This window comes from Monodon monoceros, unplaced genomic scaffold, assembly GCF_005190385.1.
Source record: "Monodon monoceros isolate NGI ecotype Baffin Bay Population unplaced genomic scaffold, NGI_Narwhal_1 Super_Scaffold_12, whole genome shotgun sequence".
NCBI lineage: Eukaryota > Metazoa > Chordata > Mammalia > Artiodactyla > Monodontidae > Monodon > Monodon monoceros.
In genome coordinates this window covers 105,222,095-105,239,724 of record NW_021703768.1, presented here as the reverse complement: position 1 = coordinate 105,239,724, position 17,630 = coordinate 105,222,095, and the positions used below count along the sequence as shown (strand labels likewise).

General features: G+C 45.3%; 1 protein-coding gene across 2 annotated transcripts in view; it reads left to right on the top strand.

Moving 5' to 3' along the window:
• Positions 1–11,212: 11,212 nt before the first annotated feature.
• The window catches only part of MARCH3 (membrane associated ring-CH-type finger 3), a 37,342-nt gene continuing 30,924 nt past the window's right edge, over positions 11,213–17,630 (top strand). For both annotated transcript variants that reach the window (XM_029218102.1, XM_029218101.1), the window contains exons 1-2: positions 11,213–11,457; positions 14,329–14,533. In XM_029218102.1, the coding sequence (XP_029073935.1) occupies positions 11,270–11,457; positions 14,329–14,533 (393 nt within the window). In that variant the 5' untranslated portion in view covers positions 11,213–11,269. The remainder of the gene's footprint in view (positions 11,458–14,328; positions 14,534–17,630) is intronic.

Below are 17,630 nucleotides of genomic sequence, written 5' to 3'. Positions count from 1 at the left end.
GTAGGCAAGGGAAACAGTGCCTGGCCTTCCAGTGAGAAGAGAGATACACAATGGCAGGGACTTGGGCTCAGACATATTTTGTGTCCTTTTTCATTACAAATCCAGTTCTCTATAATCAAGCAGAAGGGTTAGTTATTGGGTGGTGATTTGATTTTTTTTTTAATTTCAATAAAGACAGATGGACCTTTAAGAATAACATAGAAAGCAACAAAAACAACTCAGTTACTATAGGATGTACCTAAAGCACCAATTCCTTACTCTGAAAATTGGCAGTCAAAGGAAAGAATTAAGCAGTTATTATGGCTTCTCTGTGCAAATTGTATTTCAGAATGACCAGATTGCAAGTGTTGATGAAGGAAAATTCTTTTTCACATGAGAACTCTAGCCACTAAATGTGGAAGGGAAGTTAGAATTGGAAAAGCATAATTCTGTAGCCCCCAAATGAAATCATTGATTCAAGCACCTGTCATAAATGGGATGCAATCATTAGCCCATTAGGTATGTTATGGGGAACTCCACAATGGAGGAATCAGGCTGCCCTCACCTGAACCCTCTAAAAGTGGTTCATTGTTATCTTAGGAGCCTGCCCACTCTGATGCAATAGGTAAGTACACAACATGAGCTATTGTTGCAGAAGAGTTGAACTTGAACTTAAACCAATCAGTAAGGTTCCAGAAAATACAGGGGATAGAAGAACAAGTTAAATGATACTACAAGAAAAATTAAGAACGTAGCTATTGGGATGGGGCTTAAGAGGAGCCCTGTGCCAGTTTCTTTAGCAAGACATTGGCAAGGGGGAAAAAGGGAGGTGGCTGTGTGCAAGTGAGAGGGACTTAGATGTATCCAAATGTTACACCTTGTCTGGATCATTTAAACAAAGCAACCATAAAAGATTTTTCAAGACAGTTGGAGAAATTTGAATACAGTTTGGGTAACAGATGATACCAAGGAAATAATAAGTTTGTTAGGTATGGTAATGGTTTTGTGGTTCTATAAAAATGTTCATATTTTTAGAAATTCATACTTAAGTATGTAGGGGTAAAATGACAATTTCTGAGACTTGCATAAAAATCTTAATAGGGTGGAAGGAAGGAAGCAAGGGTGAAACAAGTGTAGCAAAATCTTGCTAGATTGGGATGATGAAGAATATGTGGGGTTACTGTAGTTTTCTCCCTATTTGTTTGAAATTTTTCTTGATAAAAATATTTTTTAAAAAGAGTAACAGCTCTCTCAGAAGGTGGTGGGGAATCCACTGGAGATGTGATTAGAAAAAGGTCATTATCTGATGATCAAAAATTTTATGTTTTTTTCTTTTTTTTGAAGATATCCTTTATTTAAAAAAAAAAAGAAAACTAGTTTTCTAAGATTTTGGGGGTAGTCACTGGAAACCAATTTCATTGCTTCATGTCAAGCAATTGGAGGAGAATTTGGGAGGCAAATAGTCTCCAATGTGAAAGTGAATGCTGATCTTAGCTGGAATAACTTGCTTTCTTCAGTGTCTGCAGTGGCTGGTCTCCAGGGACTTATCTGGCTACATGTGTTTTTCACATTTATTAGTGAAATTGGAGAGTCAAGAGTAAAACACAGTCCTCGGGAACATTGTGTTAATTTGTGACACACTAGAGATTTTTTAGCCCATAAAGCAAATGAACGAGCTCCATAGGGGTATAACTGTTATTTTCACCCTCAAAGGCAATAAAGACCCACTGTATTTATTAAGTAATTAGAGAATAGAAAATGAATAGTGCTATGAAAATAGAAAAATAGACTCTCACTATTGCTATTAATAGTGTAATTTTTTTGTCTGTTCTGAAGGAAAGCTACCATCAGATGAAAATTTTAAAGTAAAGGTAGACCTCTGCTTAAATATTTGGTTGTTTGGTCTTGGATAATAAGTTAATTCAGTGTCCATGTAGGGTTGTTTTTGTTTCTGTCAAATAAGAGGGGTCACATTAAGGAACCTCACTCATTATTTTTGCAAGGACGAATACACAAAGAAATGAACAGACCAGATATTTGATTTAGGACCTTCCTCCTGAGTGATTGAGTGGCCTAAGGGAAGACAGCCCTCCACGTAAGCTGATGCCCTGGAACATTTCTAGCAGACTTTAAACACTCGGCTCCCGTGGAGGCTTGGGGAGAGAGTGGGCTGGTTCTCACACTAAAAAATGTCCAGATGAAGCTGACACTCCAATGGGTGTGGGCTGTGTAAGATGCGGGGCCAATGCAACCATCAATGTCAAGATGCAGGGCAAGATGGGACAGACGGCCAGAGGAGCAAGTGCGGGAGGGGACATGTGCTCCACTTAGAAATCAGAAGGCCTGAGAGGCCCCTTTGAAGGGGTTTGGAAGCGCTTTGCATTGAGGTAAATAGGAAGTATCAATACGAATGAGGCCCTATTTGCCACCAATTTCACGGTCCACAAGAATCCAGAGTATACAACTGTCAAGAAATTAAGTGATAAAGTGATCTCAGATAACTTGGTCCTTGGCTAAGTGTTAGTTTTTTCTTGGGCTTGTTTATATCTTGATGGTTTAAAAGACTGGACACATTCTAGGGAACCAATAAAAAGAAACTGTGGTTTTTGTGTGTATGTGTGAGTGTGTGTGTAGTGGAGGGAAAGGGGAGCAGTGTCCAAGAGCTGAGAAGAGTAATTCCAGGGAGCATTTCTGTCTTTTTTACCTATGTTATATAAGACTGTCAAAACAGAACTGTCAGCAGTTCTGCCCCCAAAAGACATTCCCTTGGGAAGATGGTAGGGTAGTAAGGATGACTACAGAGGGGTGGGCTAGGCAAGGGGATTAGAGGTAGGGTCTGGAAGGGACCTCTCTTCCCCACCCTGGTCCTCGGCTGATATGAGCTCACCCTGCTACACTGCAATCTTAAGCACTGCCGGTTACCAAGTGACCACCACAGGCCAGGCACATACCTACCCCAGGTCCAGCGTGTAAGGGAGGAAACTGAGGCTTAGTGCCAAGTAAATTCTGAGTAGCAGTTCAAAGCCAGGACTCCTTGATCCAAAACTAGGGCTCTGTCCCCTCCCCCACAAAGGCTCCCAGAGGTTCCCCTGAATCCAAAGCCAAGTATGTACAAAGGCAACACAGAAACACCCGGAGACTCTGACCACATGGGAAAGAACAAGTGGCGTTTGGGGGACTTTCAGTAATATGAAGCACATGATAGGGAGCCCACCCATAATGCCAAAGACAGAGCTAAAAAGCAAAATCCAAAGAGTTTTTGTCTTTGCTCTGCACTTGCCTTACTATTCCTTGGCGAGCTGAGTAACTTCGGATATCCTCGTGTGTAAATGGAGGTCCACCAGCCAAACGTCTCCTGGGGCTCCAGCAAACACTGCAGGGAGACCTGGGCCTCGGAGCCTGGCAGAATGCAGAGCTTGGACCCTACCCCGTGAGAGAACAAGACTGCAACCTCCCCATGGTCTTGGTGAAATGCAGCTGGGGAAAGCCCCAAGGAACCCTGGGGCTTAAAACAAGCCACAGCTGGCTTTATTCCAGGCTCTGGGAGGCTGGGGTCAAGATGGAGCACATCTGTGTAGCTAGTACCAAGTTGTTTGTATGGAGGAGGGTGAGATATGACTTGGAATGAACCCCAAATCAACTTCCTTTAATGGCGGGCATTCACTTGGAGGCTGGTGGAAGATGTGTATGAACCTATCCACAAATCCAGAACTTGTAGTCCTTAAAGCGTATTCAGCCCTCATTTGTAGCCAAAATATTTTCCTTCCATATCACCAGACATCCTGGTCAGTGTGCCGTACCCTCCATACCTTCCTTACGCTGAACAGGTAGCCGTTTGGCACTGGGCGCACTGAATATCATTTGAAGCATACACTTTTCTCATCTCTGAGTAACGTCCCGTGAACATCTCATTCTGCTTTGCCTGCTCCCCTCTATTTTTTAAACTTGACGTTTAAACTTTTCTGATGTGCCCTGATTGTTCCCGAGCCCCTGGAACTCAACCAGGCAGCTCTGTTTCCCCATGGCTCCCCTAGCTCAGCAGGGCTCCTTGTGCAGGACCAGTTGTTATGTACAAGTGTGATTCAGCTGTCGCTGTGCCTCTGAACACACAGGGTTGTTGTAGGATTTTAATTGCCATTTTCCTCTATATAATTAAAATGAAGTGAAAAAAATGGGATAGCCTCCAAAATCTGAATTAATTTCATGAGTACTTCTTGAGGGGAAAAAATGTGTATAAATATGATAATCGTTACTTGATTTGCCTTCAGCAGAACTAGAGGATTTTACCTGGCTGAAAAAAATATATAGTAATTTTAAATGGAAGAAAAATTAGCCTGATACTTCTTGTGGCTGAGAATCAGAATTAATAACGTGGATGGGAAATGATAAATAACTCTGGATATCAATTTCAAAAAGAACATTGGGAACAAGCTGTAACTCTCTCTGGATCCAACTTGCCTTATGCTGGCCTGGGTTTTTTTCTTCCCATGGTTCATCGTTGGTGTTTACACGTTTCTCAATAAAATGCCATAACCCCCAAATCAAAAATTCCTTCATGCTCGGAAGCAGGCATTTCACCTGCTTACTCTGCTCTGTAAGTGTGACAATGAGCACGTAGCAGGGAAGGATGAAATGACAGAAAGAGAAGTCGTTTTTTTGTTTGTTTGTTTTTTTAATTCACTGGGCTCCCAGTGTTTCACTCTGCAGACTCATCAAGCACCTGATAGACATGTTTCTAAAGACTTGGATGGTTACTTTATTTGGAATGACAAACTCCCTGCTCTACATAATGAGGTCAGTGAAGCATCCAGAAAAGAAATGTATAATTTGGTAGCTGGGGTCTGTAGGCACAGCCCTGCTGAGGCTATTTCAGTTTAATGAAGCAGCTATTTTGCCGCTAACACACTCTTAGTGAATAGCCTCCTTGGTGCGTTTTTGAAAACTTAAGTGTTGCTGGTAATCATGTCCCAGCAATCTCCTTGGAGAGCCTTTGTGCCATGTTCTCAGAAGAAATATGCTGCTTTTACATGTTAATGGTTTTGAAATTAGTCATGTGCTCCATTTCCATTGGAAAGGAAGGTCAGTGTGTGATTTCTTGCCTGCCTTCATTTTTTCTGAACGTTCAGGATACTCTTAAGTCAGTCCATCAGCCATGCAGTGCACTGTCTGTTTATAACATGCCTGAAAAGCCAGGGAAATGTTCTATCAAAGAGCGATCCTATTCTCAGAGACTGTTCTTAGAATTCAAAGTCTAAAAATCCAACTCAGAGGGGAAAGTTCCTGGACAGGCCATTATTGCTATTTTTTCCCCTTTCAATCACTGACCGACTTGTATCATCCATTCCTTGGCCTCATTAGAGGAGGCCTTGCTCCCTGAGTATGCAGCTCCTCGAAGGAGACTAAAAGACATTTTTGAGATCCTTTTTGAGGCAGATTTGCTCATGTAAAACTAAGGTCAGTTTTCTGAATCCTGGAACAGCATTAATGATGCACAGCCCTGTGGGAGCAGAAAGCCGTCTAGCCATTCCATAGTTCTGCACTTTCATTCCCTCAAATTTAGGGCATTGGGTGGTATCCCCCGAATTGGCAAGGGCGTGATTACTAGGGGGAAGGTGCCATGTCCTCATGGCTCTGCAGCCCTGGAGAGGGTCTGGGGAACACTCCATACTGTTTGGTGGCCTGTGCTTTCCCTTGGGAAATGTAAAGCAGGACTTGAAATGGTTAGACCCTGCACCACCAGAAACTTCCTAGGAATACCTAGTAAGTTCTCAAAAAATGCTTGTTTGAATGGATAAAATAATGAACGAATCCTTTGATTTGCTTTGTTGGCCAACTCTGGCTTTGGAGGTCATACAGGGCCCTTCCAGGACATATTGAGCACCTGAGGAGCCTACTTTTTAAAATCCTGGAATTAGCATTAGGGTTGAATTTGGAGGTCCAGTCTGGCTCTAGACTGCCTCGCGGAGCTTGGGCCTGCTCAGACCACTGCCCATGCAGCCCACGCGACCAGATTAGCACCAGGGCGCACACACCATTATGCTCTTGTTTTCACCTTTAAATCCTGTGGGTAATTTTTATAACCAAATAGAGATGCCAACGCACCAGGTACCTCCCCAAAATAGCCTTCTTATCCTACATCTGAGAGATTAAAGTTGACTTGCACTGAAAATGCAGTTCTGATAGAAGCAGGCTTAAAAACGCAGCTGGGTGTGGCTTGTGTTTTCTTTTCCAGTGTATTTAAATTAGCTAAGATAATGGTAGCTGCTGGAAAAAATAGACACGAATACCAAACATAATAGCAGTTTTTTCATCGGGTACCTGTACTAAACATTTTCATGGAAAAGTGCAACCTGTGTTGGGGAGTGTGAAGGTGACAGGTCTTGGGAGGGTGAGGAGACACAGGCTGCAAGCAAGACTCCCTTTGTGCTCCCTGCGGGGAGGGATGGAGTGGCACAATGTCAGGGCTCAAGTGTGACCCAGAGGGAGCTGACCAGCCATGGAGGAGAGCAGTTATATAAGACGGAAGAGATGCAACCCAGGCCAGGAAAAGAGCAGGAAAGGTTAATATAGTAATAAAATGCGCATGTGCATGGCTCCCTGTGCACGGCTCATTCCAGCTTCCAGAGCACGTTCACATGTCTCATCTTATTTGAGGCCTCACAAACAACCAGAGGAGCTGGCTCAGGAAGTATCAATACCCTAATTTCAAATGCAAGTAATCTTAGCAAAGTCGGAGAGACTGAATGGTTTATGCAGGCGTGTGGTGAGCCAGGGCGCAAGCTTGGGTGTCCTGCCTCTAAGAACAGAGCCTTGCCCATAACTCTGTGGTCGTTATGGAGGTTCAGGGGCTGTGAGGCAAGAGGGCTGCACAGGTGAGCGGGGCTCTCTTCCCTGCCCTTCCCCCTCGTCCTCTGGACGCATCCTCATGATGCCAGCCATGTTCCCATGGAAATCACTTACTGACAGCAGAAACGCAGCCACAATTAGGTGCAGCCTTGTTGGGTCCTTGCTTTTATGAAACTGTACTCTGTCCTTTAAAGGGGTCACAGTTTCACAGACAGGCCTTTTTATCTTTACCATTGTCTAATCAGGCTTTCATTTCTGTAGCCACTCCTTCCTTTTCTATTTGTCTCCCTCTCATCCACCTATTCCCAGCCCTCCCACTGAGTGCAGCTGAATTTGGCCAATGCCAAATCATGCTTTATTCTCAGCCTGAGGAATTATATAAGGTGTGAAGCCTGGCCAACAAAGAACTCCTCCTATCAGTGTAATTTGAGGTTTCAAGTGTATATGGACACCACTCCCTCCCAACATCATGCTTTTTGTCCTGAGAAATCCCAGAGAGCAGCGCTCTTGGGTGGAGTTCCTAGGGGCGGTATTGATAAGAAAGCAGTCAAATGGCACTTGAAATTTTGCAGAAAGATCAGTGGAAGACCAATGCTAGGCTACAAACCCACAGCTCAGCTCTTTCTAGCATCCACGGCAGCAGCCTGCTGTTTTCCCAGGTGGCTCTGAAAGAGACAGGGAAATGCAGTGGGCCATTTGTCACTGCCTGAGGTGCAACATATGCATGCCAATTGGTGCCCGCAGCCTGCAAGGCCCACTCCTGCCCCACACCTTGATCTCAGCCCCTGGGCTGCTTCTTTTTTTTTTTTTTTTTTTTTTCCCAGTCGCACCACGCAGCATGTGGGGATCTTAGTTCCCTGACCAGGGATCAAACCTGTGACCCCTGCATTGGAAGCACGGAGTCTTAACCAACTGGATCACCAGGGAAGTCCCCCTGGGCTTCTTCTTTTTTTTTTTTTTTTTTTTATGGTACGCGGGCCTGTCACTGTTGTGGCCTCTCCTATTGCGGAGCACAGGCTCCAGACGCGCAGGCTCAGCGGCCATGGCTCACGGGCCCAGCCGCTCCGCGGTATGTGGGATCTTCCCAGACCGGGGCACGAACCCGTGTCCCCTGCATCGGCAGGCGGACTCTCAACCACTGTACCACCAGGGAAGCCCACCCTGGGCTTCTTTTGACTGAGGTTGGGGAGGTGTGCTTCCTTCTCTCCCCCTCCACCTGATTTGATTCCCTCTCTGGGGCTGGAACCAACTCAGTGCTTCCCACCAGGATCGAGGTGCCCATCCTCTGTGTAGTCCCTCCCACCCCACTTTCAATTCAAGACATGGTCTTTGAGGAGTGTGCGGACTCACCCTGGCGTGCAGGACTTAGTATCTCAGGGTTATTCTGGTGTGTGCTGGTCAGTGGAGGTGCTGGCGTGTTCTTCAGTGAGTGCTGGACTCGAGTATCATTTCAATACTAAGTTGGGTTCAGGGTTCTGCAGAGATGGCACGAGGGAAAGAGGCAGGGCTTGCTTGCAGAAGAAGGCAAGGTTGAGGAGCCTTTTATTTCTTTATGCCCAACTCAGTGCCTGGCACTCTCTGTGAATGGAATAAACTGATCAGATGGTGGGTAATATCCCTTTCACCTTTGAGAAGACAAGTGAAATGAAGAATATCAACCAGAAGTGAAACTACAGTTTTAAGGAAACTCTACTTCCAGAACTGTTTTTTTTTTTTTTTTTTTTTTTTGCAGTATGTGGGCCTCTCACTGTTGTGGCCTCTCCCGTTGCAGAACACAGGCTCCGGACGCGCAGGCTCAGCGGCCATGGCTCACTGGCCCAGCCGCTCCGCGGCATGTGGGATCTTCCCGGACCGGGGCACAAACCCGTGTCCCCTGCATCAGCAGGCGGGCTCTCAACCACTGCGCCACCAGGAAAGCCCTCCAGAACTGTTTTAAGGGCATTTTATTGCAGATTTAGGTCAGACATTTAGAACTACTTCCTTTAGTGAGGACTTAATCCAGTCTAGTTAAAAGTGAATGAACTTGGGAACCTTGTGTGTCTGAGTGGCATTCCCCTCACTAAGGGCAGCCTCACCAATGACCAGCCTGGCCTCCTTTTCTCACTCTGCATCCCTTCTCTGCCTCCTTCCAGCTCCGTGGAGTGGAGGGAGAGAATGCTTGGCCCTCTGAGCTGGAGTTAATGCAAAACCCGAAAATAGACTCTCGGACTACACCCAGACATAATGATTCCGTGAGGCAAGAAGGTCACTGTGTCTGCTTTTCCTGCCAACACACCCCTGGCTCTTAATCTGTGGCTGCCTTGTGAAGCAAGAGAGCTGTGCCAGGAAGTTACACTTTGTGACTGTGAGGCATTATGAGAATTTAAAATCATGTCAATGGGGATTTATAAAGGCAGGCCAGGGGACAGGGGTTAGACATAGATTTCGAAGCCGACCTTTGAACATCCTTTTTGTTCTGTGGCCCCAGCTACAAATCAACTCCACCCTGCCAACCCTGCCAAAAATTAAAAAGTTTACTGTGGTTATTCAAGTGGTGGGGTTTTGAGTGATTTTTATTTTCTTTGTGCTGTTCTATACTTTCTGTAACATATATTCTTGTTTTTGCAATGTGGAAAAAAAAAAAAGCAACAAATCCTATTTAACAAGGAAAAGTATACTAGCTAATCATCTCATTGTGTTTCTTGAATGCTTGGTACCTGGGGGTTGAGAAGCCCACCGGAGTCGTGACAGTGACATGGAAGGGGCAGCCCTGCCTCTGCCCCACATCAGGCCTAAGACCAGGGCTGGTGTCCACAGCCCTCGCCCCATTGCCAGGTTCCAAAGGGCTCCTGGAAGAGGCCAGACCGCAGACCCTGAGAGGACTAGAGGCAGCCTAGGAGAACAGGAAAGGGAGCCGGCCAGACACCTCAGCAGGAAGGAGGGGATTCCGTTCCCATCCAATGGTCAGGCCTGTGGGATATGTGCTTGTCAGCAGGGACAGTGTCAGCTCAAGTTCATCTGGAAACACTGCGTTCTCCTCCTGAGAACGTCCAGTTGATGCACATTGTTCTGGAAGTTGGGCAGATCCTATTTTCCAAACCTGTAAGAGTCCAGTAAAATGTAACAAATATCTGGGAGAAAATAACCCTTTGAGGAATTCCAAACATGCTCTTAGGGTTGGGAAGCAAATTTATTTAGACTTGGGGCCTTGACCACCCAGACTGGTTATTGATGGGAGCTCAGTCTATCCATCAAGCCTGACACTGTCCACTGAGTCCAGGCTGTCCCAGACTCAGGAGCTCGAGGTGAGCAGACTGGGCAGAGATGGTCCATACGGACCATGAAACTGTGTCCTCCCACCTTTAGACATAAAGAATTCCTCCTGCAAGTTTCTCTTAAGTCCTCTATTTCTTACACATCACGTGCAGCTCTATTATTGGATGCAGTGGGGTTCCTTACTCCATTGGGTCTGAATGCTTTGAACTTGAGGTCAAGTTCAAGCCCACAACACACAGATTGGGAACAGAATTTCTTGCACTGTATGTGGTAGACTATGTGTCAGCGAGGTAAGGCCCTTATTAAGAATGGATTATGCTTCATAGGTGGTAGAGATCTCATTCATCAGTTTCTTGCATTTGCCTATGTGTTCCCCTATGATAAGGCAAGTGTCCCTGGATTTTAAGTGGTACACAAAAACCCAAAAACTTAGTACTAATGTACTTATTGTAATGTCCTTTACAGATATATATAACAAGCTCATCAAACTTATCATTTCATGAATAACTTTAAGACAAGGCTAAAATAGGTTAACTTTTTAAAGGAAAGTAATTTTCAAGACACATTGAGCAGATAATTGTGTTATGGAACACAGATATGGGAAAAGTCAGAAAGGTGGTGCATTTTTTTTTTTTTTTTTTAATTTTGGCTGCACCGGGTCTTACTTGCAGCATGTGGGATCTAGTTCCCCGACCAGGTATCAAACCCAGGCCCTCTGTGTTGGAAGCGTGGAGTCTTAACCACTGGACCACCAGGGAAATCCCCCCAAGCGGTTTTAATAATGGTTCTAGTAACTTTGACAGAGTGTTAACGAAGACTTACTGCTTCTCTGGCCCAGAGTGTGAGAAGTGCTTATCTTCGCTTCAGACCTGGCTGCAGGGCCATCGTGCCCTCCCCTCTCTGATCCTCAATGTTTACGGACACCGACATGCTCGCTGTCCTGTTCATAACCACGTCCACTGTTTCTTGTGGGCTGAGTGTGCGCATGCGTTTTAAATGGTAGCAAGATAACGTACGGCGTCTAGGCCACCCCTGTTATTTCTATTAAATAATGACATGATGATGGTGGCCTGTAATTGTCCATTTTCTATTAACCACCCTGACCAAGTAAACTGTTTTCTGATCTCTCTTAGATGGAAATCCTGTATGAATGTGGAAGCCATTAGCAGAGTAATTGCTGTCCGTTACCATGACAACCAGCCGCTGCAGTCACCTGCCCGAAGTGCTGCCAGACTGCACCAGTTCAGCTGCACCCGTGGTGAAGACCGTGGAGGACTGTGGCAGCCTAGTGAATGGGCAGCCGCAGTATGTCATGCAAGTTTCAGCCAAGGACGGGCAGCTGCTGTCAACAGTAGTGCGGACCCTTGCCACCCAGAGGTAGTACCACAGTTAAAATCAATTCGGAGGGCTGTCAGATGGGAAATGCTAAAGGGAATGTAATTAGTGCTCAGGTCTTTGTGTCAGGTGAGAGGAGGTACTGGGAGGGGGAAAAAAAAAAAACTACACATGTTCTGTCATGGCCGTTCCTATAGCAATGGGGCAAAAAGATAAAACTCACGTTGTGGACTTTTCCGCTTAAAGTCACACTTGCAGAGAGGCAGGCAGGGGAGGATCCCACAAGACACAGGGTTGCTTGCTTAACATTTGTTATGTTGACCTTACTACAGTAATTACATTTTCGTTGTCTCCAGGTGCTAACAAAGGTAGCCCTTTGTTAGAATAGAATGAAGGAGGCACCTGGTTTCAGATGACTGAGCCAAAGTGATTGGATATGTGGGCAAAACTTTTGAAGTGACGTTCTGACATGCAGGCTACTCAGCATGCCGTGATGGGGGCTGTCCACAGCTACTTCCCGGGGGAGTCTCCTCTGGCGCATCCCCAGATGGGGGCCTCTTCTGCTGCTTCCTTCTTCGCTCTCCCTGCATCCCAGCCACGATCCTTCATACACACTCTGCCCCGTGAAGTATCATTGTCTCCCCCAAGTGATAGACCGGAGCCAGAATGAAGGCTCTGAGCAGCCCGGAGACGGCTTATCCAGGCCAGCACTTTGTCCCTGGAGGTCTCCTCTGGTGCTCTTGCTGCCCACTGGCAGGTTGAGAGCCACAGGCTGCCTGGCCACTAGGTACTCCTTGGCTTCTCCATTAGTTTCAGAATGGGTAAGTGGGATTGGGACTTACGACTGTAAAACACTGGACTTGCCTGTTGGTTTCAGTGCTGACACTTCCGGCCCTGAAACTTTGAGTCAGTCACTCAGACCTCGACTGCTTACCTTGGTCTGAGCAACTCAGCCAACCCCTCCGGTGCAGATACAGGCCCACCTACGTGCCCCTGCAGCAGGACTCCTAGTGACACCACAACATTCTCTGTCCCCCCCCTCCTAGCCCCACACATGGTGGCCACCAGACACGGACTCACACACTGCCACGTGTTGTAAACATTATCCATGTGCCATCTACTTTCAATCCGTGTGGCTATTGCAAAGGGAAGAAATAGGAAAAAAATTAAAAAGGTCAATATATATTTTTCCACCTCTGGGAAAACTTGTAACAATCGGTTAGGTAGAACTCAATATACGATGAGGCAGTGAGCATCACTGCTCTGCTGTGAACTGAGACGGTTAGTTATCTGTCTGCATATGCCCCCGTCACCCTCGAGCCATCAATCACCTCATCTGATCAGGGAGAACAGTCTGCAGAGCTGAAACGACTGAGACCTGTGAGCCAATGTGCGTGTGTGTGTGTGTGTGTGTGTGTGTTCTACCACATAGAAACGTAAACCAGAGCTTTTACAGTTTTACACGCATTTGGTTCAGTGTGAATGACAGAGGCCAGTAATACTGAGAGAAAAAAGTCAACTCTTTAAACTTTCTTTTCCCACCCCTGAGCATGAGGGGGTCTTTTGGCAAGTGGGAAGGAGATCCTTTCCTCTTTTAATCCCCTTTTAGCCTTCACTCATTCCCAGGATCATCCCCAGAAAGGCCTTTCCACAAAGATGGAGTCAAAGAGAGTGGTGGGCATAAACCTGGAACACTGTCATCTCTGGGGGACGGGAAGAGGCGGGAGAGGGTGGGTAAAGAGTCTGGTCCTTGGGTTGGCGCATACAATGATGACATTTTAAAATCTAATACCCAATAAGGACCTCTAGCAATATAAGAAGACATTAATCAGAGAGGGATATTCCTCCAGTATCCATTGAGAAGTGAGGCCATATTGGTTTGAGCCTTCCATTGGCCTCTGACTTATGTGATGAGGGCCATGTTTTTTGATTTTCCCCAACCTGAGTTTTTCTACAAGTGAAAATAGTTACCATTAACTAGGCACTTACCACGTGCTAGTCCCTCTTCTAAGCTTGTAATCTGGACTATCTTTTCTCATCCTCACAGTCGCCATATGAGGAAGGCATCATGCTTTGTGCCCATTTTACAGATGAGGAAACTAAAGTCCAGAGAGATGCTGTAACTCACCCAAAGTTAGCCAGCTCGTGAGCAGCAGACCTGCGGTTCAAGCCCAGGCAGCTGTACTCCAGAGCCTGCCTCACAAACCACTACCCTGTGTGTCCTCATAGAATGTGCAGGGGTGGTGTTTCCAAGTTAAAGGCCAAGCTGTGGACTGAGGCCACCTTGGTAGCACGTACCATTACTCACTTTCAGCTTACTGTCCTCAGCGTTCCAAAGTGCATCCTAGGAAAGCTCCAAGGACCAAGCTGCCACAGCGTCGTGCTCTGGCTCAGACTGCAGTTCTGTGTGGCAGCTTCAAGGTAGGCCGCCAGTCCGTTTCCCTCCTCTCACTCGCCTATCCCACTGAAAGAAGAAAGGAAAGGAACCTCTGGGCATTCAAAAGTGTCCCAGCCTGGTTCAAAAGATGCAGCTTGTCTAGAAACTACAATTGGTGTCGTTTCAAAACAACTTCTTAATAGCTAGGGATGATTTTTATTTTTTGATTGGTAGTTTGCCTGAACTACTTCGATGTCTAAGGTAAAATTAACACATTGCTCCTTTTCACTCGCTTATGACCCTGGTCCCACCTGCTCTGGTATTGGTCACCCCCTATTTCTTTGTATTGACAGAAGTAGACGCCCAAGGACCCCAGCTCCCACTACTGAGTGCCAGTGTAGATCTCGGGTTGTGAACCAGGTGTCTGTTCTGAGCAGCTGCCTCGGGTGAGGGTCCGAAGGACACAGAGCCAGAGGACCACGGCATGGCAGTGGTTTCCAGCCCGTTACCAGCAGGTGCCCCTTCTTCTCTTGCAGCCCCTTCAATGACCGGCCGATGTGCAGGATCTGCCACGAGGGCAGCAGCCAAGAGGACTTGCTCTCTCCATGTGAATGTACAGGGACCCTGGGGACAATTCATCGGAGCTGCCTGGAGCACTGGCTGTCATCCTCAAACACCAGCTACTGTGAACTCTGCCACTTCAGGTTTGCAGTCGAGCGCAAACCCAGGCCGTTAGTGGAGGTCAGTAATTGTGGCACGTCTTGAAAACTTAACTCTAATGAGCAAATGATGTCTGCTTTTATGCCCAGATCACAAACCCTGTGCAGCTTCACTGAAGCACAGTAATAGCTCTGTGTGTGTGTGTGTGTGTGTGTGTGTGTGTGTGTGTGAGAGAGAGAGAGAGAGACAGACCGACAGACAGACAGACAGAGCCAGCACTAAGGAGCCAACAGTAGAAAGGTGACCTCCACAAGGTGGAGACGAGAGAGTGGGAGAAATCAGTGTGAGAAGGGACGTTTAGAGACTTGATCTCCATTTCCCATTCCTGTGACGTGGAGCAAACAGATCAGACACTGTTCTCTTTGCACACCATCTGCTCACCTTGAAGCAACAGATAAATGGGCATTTGGGTTGCCTAGTCTGAGGAGTCTTTGTGAAAAAAAATAGTGGCATTGTATAATGCATATAGACCTAGACTTCTGGGTTTGAATAGTTCTATGACCTTAGGTAAGTGACTTCACCTATTGGAATTACTATGAGGGTTAAATGAGTTAATATTTATTATACACTTATAATACCAGATACATATTCAAGTGTTTGAATAAGAAAAGTATCAGTCTCTCCTAGGAAATTACATGCAAGCTTTTTTCAGCTAATAACCTGAATCTCTTTTTTAAAGAGATTCTTAGGATTGGAATCTCTTTTCTTAAAAGGGATGCTGTCAACTCAGCCATTAAAATGTCAGGACATTCCTTTTCCTATTTTAGGGGCCATGTGATGCTTCTTTAGACCCAGGGTCTGGTCTTGTATTAACTGGGGGAATTGGAAAAAATTATTAGATTATTTTTGCCTTCTCTCCTACCCCCAGCTTCTAGTCAATCAAAACTTGGATATCGGCAACAAGAAATATTCTAATACATTATGAAGCATAGCTAGTTGAAAGGGACCAACACATTGTGCCTATAATCCAGTCAGGCTGATAACCTCCTCCTTATTTCAGCAGCTGACCCAGTGGAACTTTGACATTAAACTAGAGCTAGAAATCAAGAAGCCCTTCTTGGAGGCTATTTAAAATGGTGTATTAGCACCCTGGCACTAAGGCTCTATAGGGAGCTCAGCTTAAACATTCTTTTGGTTTTGACCTTGAAAATTTAATCAGGACCTGTAACTGGGGCCTGTTTTAACTATGACTTGCTTGCCAAATGGCACAAAATTTATTTGACTTGCCCCAATAAACACTATGCTTCTCTTTAAGATTCTGGATCAAGTGACCTCTTAATTTAGGCATCTTGCTCCTTGACATCCACTTCCAGAAATTCATTTTTGTAGAGTGCTGTGAGGGATTTGGCCCAATGCCGCATTCATTGGGATTTGCATTTCAGAACTTCTCTGCAGAGGGGGAAATATAATTAAATAATAAACAAAGGAGGTGCAGACTTCCAAGCCCAGTGGCAAACGTTAAAAAGAAGCCTATTTCTCCTTTCCAGAAACTTTTTGGAACCTTCCCAAGTTGATATTGCAGCTTCGTCCAGGGAAGCCGACTTCCCAAAGTAAGGAAACCCTGCTTTGAATGGGTTGCATCCAGTGGTCTTTTTTTTACCGGTCTATCCCCAGTAAAGAAGACTTTTGCTTGGTAAAAACCCCAGTGTGTGTATGCATAATACAATAGATAACAAAGGAGGGGGTGTAGGTGCGTGCGTGTCAGATAACACATATGTGTGAACCTTTTCAGTCTCAGAGAGGGACACGTACCCCAACACAGAGGTTTCTTCAGAGCTGCTGATGTCAGGCTATAGACAGACTCCAGCATCTTAGGCAACTGTCATTAAACAAGGAAACGAGGCAAATGACCTTGAGAATGTGTGAGGTGCTCTGCAAGATTTAGGGCCTCGCCTACAAAAACTTCACCCAAACGGTCACTGGTGGTGAAATTTTCATTGCACAAATGGAATGTGACATTTTTCAGAGTTAATGATGATTGAACAAGTTGAAAGTGAAAGGCAGACCTTCTCAAGCCGGGGAGGCTGGCCATTTGATCATCCCATGGCGAAATGAACTTGCTGTTTGACCACAAGCAATAAAAAGAAGTTGTCTTTGGTTTCTCAGCTGGAGGACAAATGAGAACCAGGTGCAGGCAGATTTTTAAACAAATGACATTACTAATTGACTTTTATCCTCTTACCAAAGGGCGGGTTTATTCACAGTGAGCATTGCTTCCCAATATGTTTACCTCTAGATGAACATGAATCTTTTTAGTAAATCAGCAAAACCTGCCTATTTGGGCTAAGCATTAGGAGTATTGTTACTTTATTTCTCATTTCCACTCTTTTAATTGCTTTCATCATTACTTTATTTACCAGTTGGATCTGCCTTCTCATTAAAGCAAGAAAATTCCATAACATTTCATTTCAAAATCAATGGGATAATAATAACTCCATTGCTAGAGGAAGTGGTTGAAAAAGTCATTTATAAATTTTATTTGTCAGCATCCAGACGTTACATCAGTCGGAATTGTTGTAACACCTCAGACTCCCATTCTTTAGTAAACTCTCAGTCCTTCATTCACCGTAAGCCTTCATCTTCCTCAATATTCCTGCTGGGAAGACACTTCCCCTTCCATCTTTTCCTACACTCTCTGCAACCAGCAGTTGGATGTTCATTTTTAACATATCAGGAACCCAGAGCCATCTTCTACACAGGCTGCTACATAAAGTCTTTCCTCCCTTTCCCTGCAAAAGGGTGAGTTTCTACTCAAAATGGCCAAATCAATAGGCTGGGTACTATTAGCATCTCCAAATAGGGCATCACCTCTCCACTTACCACTGACCATCTGGGTGGTGTGGCTGTTTCTCTGAGCTGCAGTGCGGAGGGTGAGCTACAGGCTCTCTGTGATCTCTTTGGCCTCTATAAGGCTCAAATTCTTGGGCAAAAAAATACATTCTACACTTAAAATAAGTACATTGTATGGTAAGTAAATTATACTTCAGTAAGTTGCTTGTGTGTGTCTACTTACTTACCCACCTACATGGCGGAACTAAATCTGTTAGTCTTTTAAGTTCATTGCCAGTTTTATACCCTAAATATTTTCTTGGTGCTAAGTAAGCAAGTATAACAAGAG